The sequence below is a fragment of the Homalodisca vitripennis genome, chromosome 5 (genome assembly GCF_021130785.1).
Source record: "Homalodisca vitripennis isolate AUS2020 chromosome 5, UT_GWSS_2.1, whole genome shotgun sequence".
Taxonomy (NCBI): domain Eukaryota; kingdom Metazoa; phylum Arthropoda; class Insecta; order Hemiptera; family Cicadellidae; genus Homalodisca; species Homalodisca vitripennis.
The window spans coordinates 175,136,181-175,151,675 of NC_060211.1; the positions used below are offsets into that span (position 1 = coordinate 175,136,181).

General features: G+C 33.6%; 1 protein-coding gene across 1 annotated transcript; it reads left to right on the forward strand.

Annotated features, from left to right (window-relative positions):
* The first annotated feature begins 3,641 nt into the window (after positions 1 to 3,641).
* LOC124363744 (protein GVQW3-like) lies at positions 3,642 to 4,088 on the forward strand. Its single transcript, XM_046819006.1, has one exon. It carries the CDS (start codon positions 3,642 to 3,644, stop codon positions 4,086 to 4,088), a length of 447 nt encoding a protein of 148 aa, XP_046674962.1.
* The last annotated feature ends 11,407 nt before the right edge of the window (positions 4,089 to 15,495 follow it).

Sequence of the window (15,495 nt, forward strand, 5' to 3'; positions counted from 1 at the left end):
AAAGGCCCTTGAGGCTAAAATGCATGGCAATAGGCCGCCCCATAGAAGAAGAAGAAGAAGAATGCATCAAAAATTACGTAATTTTTCTATTAAAGTTTGTAATGTTTTAATATTCAAACAATGAAGTACGTTAGAAGGTCAAGATACTTTTCTGAATAACTAATATAAATATTTAAAAAAGCAAGTGTTTGGATTCATTAAATTTCCCGTAATTCTATCATTAAAAGTAGTAACGTCATAGTGTTTAAGGATTAATATTGTTGTTATGCGATTAAAATCAAGATGGCCATCAATATAGCTGGCTCTGAATGTCAAACAAAGAGTTAAATACAAATCTACAACATTATATTCCCAATAATTTGGTATACAGAAAAGAAAAAAAATTCCAAACATCTCACTGAAAAAACTTTGTAAGTGATGATGTCCTTGATAAAGTGGAAAAATGTCATCAGTGAAAATTACTACAGGTTCAAGTGACAGGAAATTATGTAAATAAGTGTAATGAAGGGGATAAAACCCCCAAAAGCCCTAAAAAATTTAAAAAATACACGTATAATAGCAAATTTAAATAGTTTGAAATACAGCAGTTAGATGGATAACAAGATTTCGGACACTTGCCATTGCTATATGTTTCAAAAGGTATAACACAACGTTCGAGGATTGGAATCTATCCTCTTCGTCAGGTGGGGACGTACAAACACAACATACAAACATAAAGAACAAAAAGAAAGGAAAGAAAAGGGTTCAAACAAACCCAAAAGCTGCTTGGAGTCCAGTCCAAGCGTTGTCACTGCACAGGATGCAAGTCCTGAGCACAAGTCAGTGAACGAGAATTGAAGAGCACAATCACACGTCACACCAGCACAGGTGAAAGTGAGATACTTTTGCCTTCTTTTTTCTTTTTTTCTATTCTTTATTTTCATATGTATTAGTACCCCTCCCCCCCCCACCTGATGAAGAGGATAGATTCCAATCCTCGAAATGTGTTATACTTTTTGTATCATGTAACGATGGCAATGTTCTAATTCCTCTTAGCGCTTCAAATCTTCCATCGTCAACAACAAACATTAAACAAAGCAGTTACTGTTTTACTTTGAATAAGGCCTATCTAATTTATTTAAATTCAGCATTATTCCTATTCATTCCTGGCGTGGAATGCTGTTCAATCAGATTCACCCCCCTCCCTCAAGACAAGTTCTAGTTAAGCCACTGGACAGGAAGTTCCATGAAAGGGACTGTTAATTTTTCCTCAGTGCTGTGTCCATTTTTTCATAGTTATAAAGAGACCAATAGCCTAGGCGAACTAGTAACTAATACCATGGGTTGTTTAGGTGGGCTGACTTCTACCCTAGATGAAGAACCTTCTGGAGATTGAGTAATGCATTCTGTTTTTGGGATTACGTAAATAATATACGAGTATGTAATTAGAAATATCTCTTAAAAACTTGGGTATATTCTACAAGATTTACAAATTTTACGTTTTAAATGTAGATTAATTATATGAAGTTGCACTTTATGATGCATTTATTAGATATTAATAATAGTTGATACAATTTTTAACAAGCCTCATTATAGTTTTATAATATCTTAAAAACATATGTTTTTTAATTTCTGCCACTAATTAATCTTTTTGTTCATTAAAGTGTCTCTCTAGGACAGGGTGTAAAGAAAATATATTATTAACCCCCTCCCACCCCTCTTCAGGGGAAAGGGAGGGGGTTTTTCAAGAAAATTAGAATTCTTGTTTTACACCATAGCTGCTTTTGTATTGCACCTATTCCAAATTTTTTGATATTGTTTTAAAGCAAATAAATAGCCTTACAAAGTGTAGTATGGAATTTTGTGTAGTTATCAAAATAGGTAAGTTACATTTTATTTTAATTTTTTCAAAAAATTATAATTTTCTATAAATGGAAAAAATCATATTAGGAGTATGATTTAAAATATACTTGATCCCATACTACACTTTGTGCACTATGTATTGAAGATCATATGTACAAAATATGAGGTCTCTAGGTCAATAAATAAAGAAGTTACATTGTAAAACGTGTTGAAAAACACGGAAAAAAACAAACTTACGGGAAAAGGCAAAAAACTTCATATGTTTACTATACCATGAAAAGTAAGACTATTTACATAATCATTGTTTTTGTGTTTTAGTGTAAATATATTTTACACTCAAAAGAGTCCAGCCCCAAAGGTAACACCTTTCTTTTTTTAATATCTTTTCTTCCTTTTTCATCTTTTTCAATTTAACTTCCTGACGGTATTTTTTATACTTCAAGCTCAGTCTTTTCTTTGACTGCAACACTCTTCTTAGTATTGTTTTTTAGTTGATTGCTTCATGACTAAATCAAATCTAATAATTGGTCAATCCAATCACTAAATTGGTCAACAAAACACAAAAAACACATGTCATTCACAAAGTGAGGTTAGAGTAAAGTAACTGGAACTAACAGCTGATCACTGACAACAGCTGATCTACTGAGTGATTACCACACATAAAAAAGCTGGGATCTTAGTTCTGAAACTATGACATTCTAATATACTGAATACAGCAATAAAACATTAGTAATGAATAGTTATATTATATATTATGAATATAGTATATATATATATATGATATGAAGCTTGTCACTAATCATCAAATCAGCTCTACACGCTAATAGATTTTATTTTTTAAAAACGCACTTTTGGCAATGATAATGCAAAACCTATAATTGATTATTGTTTCCAAACATTTTAGAAGCTAAAAAATAAAAATAAAATTTTTTTTTTAGAAAAAATCAATTTTTTGGGTACGTTGCCCCCTTAATTTGGTGTAAATAATAAAAGTAATTAATAAATATCCATTTAGTTAATATTTTTAAATGTGAATTAAATCCAATTATTTTTACTTTATGACTATTTCTTTTACCTAAATATTGTCAGGTTTATGATTATGTATTATTATAATAAATATTAAATAATTTACTTAAATCTATTGATAATAGTCCTGTAAGAAAATCTATTAAGTGATTTCAGGGTTAAAAAATAATAATAGAAAATAATTTTTCAACTAAAAGTGAATATTACATTGTTTTTTTTTTTTTTAATTTATGTAAATTAAATATTTTATATCCCTTAACAATTTAAGTGTGAGTGTTGTAGTAAGATTTGTGATCCCTCAGCGATAACCGTCTTGGACAGAGTGTAGCTATTGTGATTTGTGCTATTGGCCATGCGGGTGCAAACTGTGAATTTCTGCTTTACGATTGACAATTCAATTCATTAAATTTTGTATGAGAGTTTCAGGGTGCAGTTTAGAGACCTGATCAACGGGCTAGGAGCAAACGAGTGGAAAGGCTAAGCCAAGGAGTTTCTTCCACCAACGTCAAAACCTGAATATCTGCAAGACACCTGTCAAGACCTATGAGGTCTGTTCAAAAAACATTGTGACTATTTTATTTCTGCGGGGTACGTATTTTAGTTTTATTATTTGTTTGTTAAAATATGTTGGTACACATGTCTCTGATGTATGCCAACAAGTTCAGCCATTTTAAATGTTCAGTTAATTGTTGACAGCTGATTAGCTTGCACATGTTGGGGCTCGTCTTTAATTTGCGCCTATTCGAAAAAATGGATCAAAGAATCTGTATCAAATGTTGACTGTAGCTTCTGGAGAAGCTACCTTGGACCGAAGCAACGTTTATCAGTGGTACAAAACGTTCTCAGAGGGCCGAGAAGATGTGAACGATGAACAGCATGCCGTATGCATGAGCACTTCAAGAACATATGAAAACATTGATGAAGTGAAGAAAATAGTATTGGCCAATCGTCAAATCATCGTTAGAGAAGTTGCTGAGGACTTAAACATATCGATTCGCTCATGCCACTCGATTTTTACTAATGATTTGGGCATGAGACAGGTCGCCACGAAGTTCGTACCAAAATTCCTCAATTTCGACCAAAAACAGCAGTGCATTACCATTGGTAATGAGCTGTTGGACTCTGTCCGTGATGACAGAAATTTGCTCCAGAGGGTCATAACCAGTAATGAATCATGGGCTTATGGTTATGACGTAGAATTCATAGCTCAATCATCCTAATGGAAGCTGCCGCATGAGCCAAGACCGAAAAAAAAGTGCGCCAAATTCGGTCGGATGTGAGAGTTTATCTTACAGTTTTTTTCGGGGCATGGTGCATCATGAGTTCTTGCCACAGGGTAGAACTGTCAATAAGGAATATTATCTGCAAGTTATGTGCAATGTACGCAAAGCAATCAGCCAGAAACACCCAGATTCATGGAAGAAAAAAAAATTGGCTTTTACAACACGATATTGCTCCTGCTCACACACGATACTTGTGCTAATTTTTTTGGCCAAAACAAACACACTAATGATGCCGCAGCCACTGTATACACAAGATCTGGCCCCCTGTGAGTTTTTCTTGTTCCCGAAACTGAAGTAGCCCATGAAAGGACGATGCTACTCTACAATTGACAAGATAAAGACGGCAATGAAGGAGCTGAACAAGATCACATAAAACAACTTTTTAAAGTCCTTTGAGGATTGGAAGAAACGTTGGCACAAGTGTATAATATCTAATGGTGATTACTTTGAAGGGGACAAAATTAAGATTGATAAATAAGTAAAATAATAAAAAAAAAAAAAAAGGTGACATATTTTGATTAGACCTTGTATATGAATGTCTACTTGGTGCTCCAAAATGCCCACCCTGATAAGTTAATGGTTTAGAATTTTCAAGTTTTCCTATGGATATATAATAACATTATTTGGGAATCGTTTGAAGGATTTCTAAATTCTCCCCACACAAAAATTTTACTAACCCCTAAAAATTTTGGCGCAGTTAAAAAGTTTTAACGGTAACTTGTGACCATCTTGTGACAATTCACTAGTAATATTTTGATAAAAGAAGATAATTGTAAAATTAAAAATCCCTACTTGAATTTATCCAGTATAAAGCTTCCAACTGAAATTAGATTTTTATCTTTAATCAAATAGTACTCATTTCAAATACAAAAGTTATAAATTTATTTTCTTTGTGCCTTAGGTTCTGTCTCAAGACCTTTAATTTGAGGTATTACAATGGATAATTTTTATTTTTATTTTTGAGTTATCCCCTTACTCATCATCATTTTAGGTGAGAGGGGGTTATTTTTAAATTTATAAAAAACTATTATTCCTTGGAGAGAATCTAAGAAGTCATGAATGCAGTGAGACCTTGGATGAACCATCTTCAGTTTGAATTTTGAATTTAGCACCATCTAACCTTATACTCAGTGCAGCATCTGAAGTCTGACATTGTCACAGGCTTGACTCCTGGAATTTGGAGTTCATGGAGCACATAGTGAACTATCAGACAATTGAAGTCGGCTGACTGATCAATTCAGTTTGGTCTGAGAGTGATTGCTCCTCACACTTGTTCCGACTAGTCATTAAATTACAATGGTCAACAAAACAACTATATAGCTTTTAAAAATTAGTGTGAGTTCAGTAGAAGTTAAGAAATAGTTTGTAAAATCATACGATTCATTCACTAGTGTGTGAAAAGAGAAAAGAATAAGAAGAAAAGAAGTTGTTGGCAAGAACTATGGTTTTATAGAAAATCATATTCGGAAGATTTGGGGTTATGTTTTGAGGTTAGGTTTGGCCACATCCAAAACTCGACTAAACAAACATAGTCAGTCTTCAGATGACCTACTGAATTCCTCACATATAAGTTTTTTTCATCTGACCTGTGTTAGTTGGACGAAGGCTTATAGAAATCCCATCAGTTCTCTGATCAAGGATTTCCTCGCACATGTGATGATGATTGGTCAGACGATTCAAAACTGTTGAGACAAAATCGTTCAAGCAGTTGTTATTTGTAGGGTGGAGAGAGGGATAAGTTCTTGTCTTGCCAGAACATAGATGTTATGTGTATAATGTTTAATAGGATTTGAAAATAGTACTCTATATTTTATAATTTCTGTGCAATTTATAATGTCTATGCACTTCATTGGCTTGCTAAAGGTCAGTTAACAACAGAGACAACAATTTTTATCTGAAGTCAGTAGTTCTGAGTTTTTGAGCTAATACATAATAAACTTAAAGGCTCTTATTACAACACAATATTTGTTTGATTGGGCTGAAGTGTTGATGTTGAAAGCCATATGTTGGTTGTTTAATGTCAAAAGCCCTATGACCTTAGTAAATCCCTTGGAATAACTTCATTTGAAGTCATTATTTCTATTCAGACACTACAGTGAAAATCAAAGCTGATAGTTTTGACAATCAACAATCAAATCAAGACAAGTTCAACATATGGCCATACAGACAAACAGAAAAGAAATATTTGCCAGCACTCTGAGTGTTAGGTTTGGTTAAGCTCAGTCAATTAGTTTGGTTTTGTGAGTTTGATTAACAACAAACATTACAAGCTGAAGAAGAGTCTTTGTGAAAGCTATGATAAAATTAAGTGAAAAATAGGTTTTTCAAAATTACAATACGAATGTAGTCTGTGACATTTAAGTTCAAAATAAGCTTCAAACTGTTTTTAAGTACACATCTGTCAGAGAAGAAAGTGAAGGTATTCGTTAGAGGAATGGTTTTATACTCAGACAAAGATGGATTATAAGAGGAAATCAAGAAAGTTGAATTGCATCTTGAACAGAATGGATAATCACTGCTACTTGTGAAGAAAGTGCAAACAAATCATCAGAGATTATCAGAGAAAATTAGAAGGGTAGGTTCAAAACTCAAAATCAGAACCACCTTAAAAAACAACACTTCTATTATAAAATTAAGTCTTGTTAGTTCAAAATATCAAAAAATGGCACACAGGATTTCAAAAACATTCACGCTGGGATTATTAGAAAAAATGTAAAGAGTAGTTTCACAATTCAAAATTAGAAACACATAAAAAACAAAACTTTGATAAAATAAAGGCTTGTAAGAACAAAACCAAAAGATGGCACACAGAATTCCAAAAACATTTACAGTATAAAATGTGTTGTAACAGTGAATACATAGACAATACAAAAAGGTTATTAGTCATTAGAATAAAGAACACTAAGGATGAGAGAAGGACTAATAGAAAAGTAAAGAATTGCTGATCATTGCTGGTCTGTAAATGATGGTATGAATTTTGGGATAAAGCTACCATAATACATTAGGACCCTCATTCCTTTAAATGGAAGTTTCATATTCTAAATTAATACACCAATCTTCATATTCAGTCAACCTTCATTTGAAATTAAGGCCTTTTGGTCTCTTAAACTGAAAAACAATCTAAAACGGAAACCTAAAGAATCATTTGATTAATTTCTATTTCTAATTTGATTTGCCTTCTCTATTTAGAGTAGAGATCAGATAAATTAATGCAAAGTCACAGTATGGCTTTAAAAAGTTCATTTATAATGAACCAATAAAAAGGCTCACTAACTCTCCCAGATTTGTAGCCATCTTGTTTCTGCCGTGATGAAATATTTGCCATTTGATATAGTAAATTCTCAGTTGTCAGAGGTTAGTTATTGAGAAAAAAATAGAGTAGTAGGCTTCGTCTTAACTACCCTCGGATCAACCGCCCGTCAAATCCTTTCCAGGAAGACATGATAGAGTTGGCTTCCATTGTGTGGAAGGACTATTAAAAAACATAAATCACCACATGTCTCTACACGACTGATTACTCTTCAGTTTCTTAGCGATATGGGACAATAGTGTTAGTGTTTTATTATTGCTTTTTTTGTGTTGTAGTACTAATAGTGAATGATGTGTAATGTGTAAATAATAATTATTGCTGAAACACATTTGTTTATAAATATAATTAGTGATATTGCATTTTATATAATCAATTAAAATATTGCAGTGACTTTACCTTCATGAGGTGTTTTTAATGATTTTTGTTTTAACCGACTTTCAGATTTTAGACCCGACCTATGCCCTCATCCACCATTGGTTGGAATGGAGACTACTATATAGTGATATGTATTATTTATATTTAATTCAGTTATAATTAGTGGTAGTCTTATTAAGAGCATGTTTTAGATAGTGTACATGGAGTTGACACACGGTTTGTTGTAATTTCTGACTTATGCGTGTCACATAACACTTTGGACAATTTGTTTATTTGAACCTAGATTGTAGTTATGAGATAGGTTAATTAGAAAGAGATCAGATTGCAGATCTACAATAATATAGTTGTTGATTTAAAAAAAATCACTGCATGCTGAATAATATTACGACCATAAGTTTGATAGCTGCACTATATAACGTAACTGGCAGCCTCTGAGACCTGGCAACCAGTACTGGACATCCAAATGTTGCCTTCTTGCTTCCTTGTTGCCATACATGCTATTACTAGCAGTTAATTTGAAATTTTATAAATTAATTATAATCATGACTCAGGATTCAAAGACTCATCTGAGCGGTTGAGCCAATGACTCGTTTAAAATTCAAAAGTGTATATTAATTACTTAATATTATTTTGTGAAGTGCATACCCTGTCACATATGCATTTTGTAAATAGCAATGCTTGATAACCACAAGGAATTAATTATTTCTACGCAACTCGAATGGGAAACTAATATGTCCTTCTTCTCTAAGGGGCGGCTTATTCTATGCGCTTAAGCACCAAAGGCTTTTTGCGCAACCGAGAAGTATCCCATGAGGCCAGCCAGTTTACAGTTTCAACAGTTCTACAAACTGGCAAAAACAATTGATCAGGTCCTACTGGGGGAAATTAACACCACCCTTGTCCAGACTACCAAAGATGTTGTAGTGCTCTGTTATCAATGAAGATATTGAAAGTCAGAGAGAATTTCTAGTCCATTATTGCAAATGGTAACTTGTCAAAAACCAGGCAGGCACATCTATTAGGAGCTTTAGCCATTATTGAACCAAAGAACTTTTAGAAATAGAGCAATCAAGCAATCCCAACAACAGTGTAGCTTCACTTACTTGATTGTAGCGATAACTAATTAGTAGAATATGTATAAATTCACAAATTCTTAGAAATCGAAGGAAACTGTCAGAATGCTACTGCTTTCATCCCTATCCCCACCCCCTCCTAAATAGCATTGCTTTAAATGGCCCAATACATCTCAGGTATCGAACCTTTTTGCTGAATCTTATAACATAAGGTTAATAACAGCTGATAGTAGACAGAGAAGGTTACACTATCGTAATGATTGTACTTTACACATATGCATTTAATTTTAGATTGTAAAATGTTAAAAATGGATAAAATTTGATTTTCACATATTTTATTCTCACATTTTTTCTGGAAGATGACACTTGTATACTACAAATTTCATACTCTCCAAACCTCCCACCTGCAGTGAAGTAAACTAAATTCCATTTTACACAACTGGATTACAACTTTCTCAAATTTAATTACCGATCATTAACCCTGTGGATGCCAGTCCTCAAGACTGTTGCCCGGTCCATGACCGCCAGCAATCAGGAGGCCGTTACTAACTAAAGCCGCCAAGGCCTTTTTGTACACTTTAACATTTTTTAATGTTTCGCTCTGTACTGCCCTTAGTTTTAATGTAAATTTAATGTTTCTTTATTTTGTAAATTTATAGATCAGCTATTGATTAACATAAATTAAAAGTGAATTATGTATATTTACGGTAAAAGGTAATTACGTGATAATTACTATAAAAAAAGAAATGTATATAAAATAATCACTTTAATGTACAAAAATAAAAGTACAAAAGAAATATTTTTATCCATTATAAATAGTTTTTAATGATAAATTAGTTACATCTTATGTTCATTACGACATTACACAGCATTAAAAAAAATAAAATGACAACCGTGAAGTATAAACACAGAATCAAATAACTAAAATTAAACAGCTATGTTAAGGTCATTAGTGATTATACCAACTTTAAAATTAAGAAAGGTAGTCCTTATTTACTTTAAAACAAAACCAAACCAGTTGAAACAAACTTTAAAAGCGTGTAAATAAAGTTGAAATAATTTTTCTTAAATGGCTGAGCGACTGTATATTGGGAGTTTCATTATTATTGTACAAATAGATTCATTATAATCTATAATCTATTGTGTTTTCCATATTCCCGGTTTATCTGGATTTTGGTTTATTCACATCACTTCTGGCCCTAGTTAGTTAGATTAAATAAGATTTTACTATACAGAGAATTAGAAATCAGTGCAAAAATTCATATACTGCTTGGGTTTCAAAGGATCTGCTATATGATCACAAGCGTCTTTCGGCTGTACAAACTATTCATCAAGTTTGAAATGATCCATCAAACGATCTTACTTTTCCCTGTATTTTAAAAAGTAAAAATATATATTTTAATAAGTGAATAGTATTGTAGGATGGGGAAGTGGATAAGAAATATGAACCTTTTGAAATGGAAAATCAGTCCTACAGTATGACAAAACCAAGAGAAAGTTAAGCAGACACACTGAACATTTTGTCTGTACACATTTTTTAGTAACAGGTATATAATCAAAAACTGTTAATGATTGTCTTCTCACCTTGTCTTCAATATTTATAATAATTAAATATTTATAAATCAATACTGACGACAATGAGTGGTCCTTAAAATACCCCATTTGTTTGAGAGAGTCACAGATATCCAACTAGGCACGGTAGTGACTTGCGAAAATCCTAGTCATCGCCTTACTCTCTCCCAAAGAACCCTTGATTTCAGTAGTCCTTTTTTCTTTAACAAACTTTCCATCTGATATAAAAAAGTGCTGTGTAAGGCTGAATCTAAAGAGCTTTAGTAAACTGCTGAGAAAACGTTTATTTGAGAGGAAGTTTTATGATGTACAGGAATACCTGTCTGCCTAAGTTCTGGAGGTTAAGTTTATATGAGATTGAAGACTTATTTATAAGTTTTGTGACATTAAGTTTATTTACAAACTCATTGCTAGTTGAGATGTTACATAATGTATTTAGAAATTCATTGACAATTGAGATGTACACTAATGTACATGCACTTTTATTCTTAAAATATAGATATGTCTATATATATACAGGGTGTACATAAAGTCCTGCACGGGTATAATATTTTCTGAACGATAACAGAGAAATAAACAAGATTTGGTACATCAATACTACACCTAAAAAATCTACTTTTTGATGGAACTATCAGTTTTCTGTAATATCATGGGAACGTCCCGCAAGGAGTCAGAAGGAAATCTTAAATAGGAGCATAGGTCAATATGGACATCATTTTTAAAGGGCTTATCTAGCAGAGTTTAATGCCGCAAACCGCACTCAAAAAGATTGATCCAGTACAAAATGGCGGCTGTTCAAAGATTTTACTTGGTTACATTTTATTAGTAGCCATAACCCCAGTAAAGCAAAAACTGCAACCAAACAAATACTGCAGCTAACTACTACATTATGCTTGTCAGTTGTACAGTAGTGAATTATGACATTAGTCATCCTCAAGGGTTACAAATTTGGTCCTAATATATTGATTATGGGGAAAACCTGATAACAGTAACAATTAGAAATCTCAGCGACCTATGACGATCGGAAACACTTCCTATTTCCATAAAGTGTTGAACAGTTCTCCCTACAGTTGTTCTAGAAATTGGCTGCCTTTCGTGAAAGTAGTCATTAAATAAATGGCATGCTTCCTCGTGTGATCGTCTGTTATTTCCCCAACCAACCATCATAAGAAGTGTTATACGTTCACGTTCGTCAAGCGACATAATGTAGTTGAAGAACTACAAGCAATACGACAAACTCTTTTGTACTAAAGCGCACTGATAAAATGGGATGGACAGCACTACTAAAACAAGAAAACTAGAATAGCCTACTATGAATAGACTGGCTAATAGGAAAGTCCTAACTGCGACCCAAAAATAAGAGATTTCTAATTGTTACTGTTATCAGGTTTTCCCTGTTATCAATATATTAGGACCAAATTTGTAACCCTTGAGGATACCTAATGTCATAATTCACTTATGTACAACTGACAAGCATAATGTAGTAGTTAGCTGCAGTATTTGTTTGGTTGCAGTTTTGCTTTACTGGGGTTATGGCTACTAATAAAATGTAACCAAGTAAAATCTTCGAACAGCCGCCATTTTGTACTGGATCAATCTTTTTGAGTGCGGTTTGCGGCATTAAACTCTGCTAGATAAGCCCTTTAAAATGATGTCCATATTGACCTATGCTCCTATTTAAGATTTCCTTCTGACTCCTTGCGGGACGTCCCCATGATATTACAGAAAACTGATAGTTCCTTCAAAAAGTAGATTTTTAGGTGTAGTATTGATGTACCAAATCTTGTTTATTTATCTGTTATCGTTCAGAAAATATTATACCCGTGCAGGACTTTATGTACACCCTGTACACTGCACAACTGACAAGCATAATGTAGTATTTAGCTGCAGTATTCGTTTGGTTGCAGTTTTGCTTTACTGGGGTTATGGCTACTAATAAAATGTAACCAAGTAAAACCTTTGAACAGCCGCCATTTTGTACTGAATCAATCTTTTTGAGTGCGGTTTGCGGCATTAAACTCTGCTAGATAAGCCCTTTAAAATGATGTGCATATTGACCTATGCTCCTATTTAAGATTGTATATATATTATTAACAACATACAAGAGTGATTATTCCGTCAAACATCATTTTTAGCAATACCAGCCAAAAGTGGACTGGCTATGAAAATATTTCATCTACATAGTGTCTGCATAATCGAAAATATTTGAAGGAGTTTACTTCACCTATGCATAAGACAATATCTGGTGTTATAATTGTGCAAACGTCTGTTCAAAAAGTAACCAACCTCCTTTGCTGGTCAATTGTAACATGGCCGATCATTTCAGACCAAATATTGGGGGTAAATGGGAACCCTTCCTGAAACTTCAGCTAGCATTCTATGGACTTTGCCTAGTCAGTGAATCATAACGCTATGTTTCATTTGTCATTACATGCACTTGCATTGTATTTCACTATTACTGGAAGTTTATCCAGCAGAGAATGCTTCTGGCTGGTTTATACCTTCCAGTTGAACCTACCACTGAGTACAGCAAAAGTCGATGTGTCACTTAAATCTGGGCAACCTTATGGATGACCAGGAGCAGCACATCGCTAACCGCAAATGTTAAGATTCTGAGGTGCAAGGGCAATTCTATAGGTCTAGTCTACTGCAGGAGATGACAGTTGGAGTTGGTGTGGTTCGTTCCCTAAGTGTCAGAGGTTCTTGCTAGCCTCAACAAGGGTGTGCCACCCCTGCCTGCTTTGACTGGAGAGGCTGGTTCAGAGATGGCCTCCCCTTCTTATGGGGAGACATGACTTTGAGATTAGTGCCCTAATTCTTCCTCATGGAGGTTAGGAGGCGGCGGTCCCTACTCCCTAACCTCATCCATCCTGAATATTCTGTCACTCCGGAAGCAATGCTAAGGTTCTTATAGGACTAGGTGCAATTTATAAGCTTCTTGTCCTAAGAAAACAGAAAATAACTGGAAGTTCTGAGCAGAGTTTGCATTAAATTTTGCAAGAAATTTGGTAATTCTGTTTCAGAGACAATCTCTATCATAAACAAAGGTTTTGATGATGTGACTATGAGTAATACTAAAATTAAAGAGTGGCTTAGGTAATTCAAAGATGGCTGCATTTCAGTGGAGAGTGACTTGCAATCTTAGAGAATAGCGACGGCCATAAATCCTGCAAACATTGAACACGTCCTTGCATGCTGAGTAAGATTTGATGAGTGAGCTGATCCATTTTCTTGGTGCAATGAAGCTCTAAAAGGATAAATGAGGTTTGGATACACGAGGTTGTACTGAATTTATTGCACTTTCACTTGCCAATTCAATTGATCGGACCAGCTGGGTTCAGGCTAAAAACTGCAACGTACGATTAACCAGCTATTCAGGAAAAATTACTTTAAACTTTGTTTTCAAGCTTTTAAAGTATGTTTCAACTGGTTTATTTTGAAGTAAATAAGGATTACCTTGATCAATTTTACTGTCATATTTTCATAAAAACACTTTTATTGATGTTACTGAACTAGCTCATGTTGAAGCTCAAATTGAAGTCTATTTGTGTCTGAAGTCATTCAGATCTGATTATCCAGAATAAAAATCAAGATTTGATGGCTCACAATTATTCCGGCATAAGATATTGTTTTAAACCGACTGTAATTAATTTTATTTTTATCAATACATCACAATAAGAAAGAATAAATTGTAATTTTTGACATCCTTTCATTAGCAACAGAAGTGCACACAGGGGATTGTAACAGCCCCAATAAAAAAATATAAGATTAAGATGAAAATGAGTTACTGAACTTTAAAAATCTGCCAAAAATAAAAAATAAAAAAACAATATTTTAGATGAAAATATTGTAATTTCAAGGTTTAAGGTCTTGATAGGGCCTCCTTTTAAGCTTTATCCTTATTCTGCTTGTCCTCATGAGCCACTGGCCTGTGCAAGGATCTTATCAAACAGAATAAAGGGGAGAGTCAATACAGTAAAAGGTTTGTGGTATTAGTAAAAAGTGCAATGGTCACAGACAGGATTTGAACCTGCACTATCTCTAACTCAGATCCAAAGGCCATTGGCTTTCCCAAGCCTACAATAATTCATATCAGTGCATTAATATTATTACATTTTTGGTGTATCTAGTAAAAGCCCACACCATAATACACACATATGGTGTGAAGAACATATACACCTTGAGTATTCTGTGATAGATTTTTAACATTTAACAATTGACGAAAACCATAACATTTGCTTTAACATTTGTTAACAAGATATGAAAATGTGCATAATTCATGAGTGTATTATAACAAAGGTTGTAGCAGCAAATAACAAACAAATATAAGTGATTTATTTTCACTCAAACCAGTTAGTGTGTTTATGTTATAAAATATGGCTAATGCGTATAATATGTTTGGTATTTTACTTGGTTGTTTATGAATTTATTCACGATGCTTCAGTTTAATCTTATTATTATGACCAGGGAACAATTAACAAGTTGATAGCGACAGATGCCCTAGTGCACTTGTTGTTTTATGAGAATTCTTATCTTTACCAGTATAGAACCACATTGAAAGTGTTAAAAAAACATTTCTAACATCATGAAAATAATGCTTTAAAGTGGCATTTTAAATTGTTGAAGAATAATTTCTGGACCTCTTTTTAAAGGAGGTATTTCACACCACCCTTCTCTTCAAGAGCCCGTGACAAAGTCCTGGTCGCATCAAGGTTAGCTGGGATTGTTTTGCCATCTTTGACACTTTAGACAAAATTGGCATTTCCAAGTTGCTGCAGAAAGACACAATCAGGTGGTTATCAGTATTTTGTGGACTGTTAAAATTGTAAACTTCTAACGCTCCATCTGGTACTTCAAGTTAAAATCAAATGTCAGCTCATAATTCTGGGATAAAATTTGTCTAATTGGGAGGCAAACTTACAGATGATATTGCCTCAGGAGGGACTACTTTTGGCTGGTATAACAGGTTTAAAAATTAACCATCGTGTTCTAAGCCACATAAGGATTTCCTACT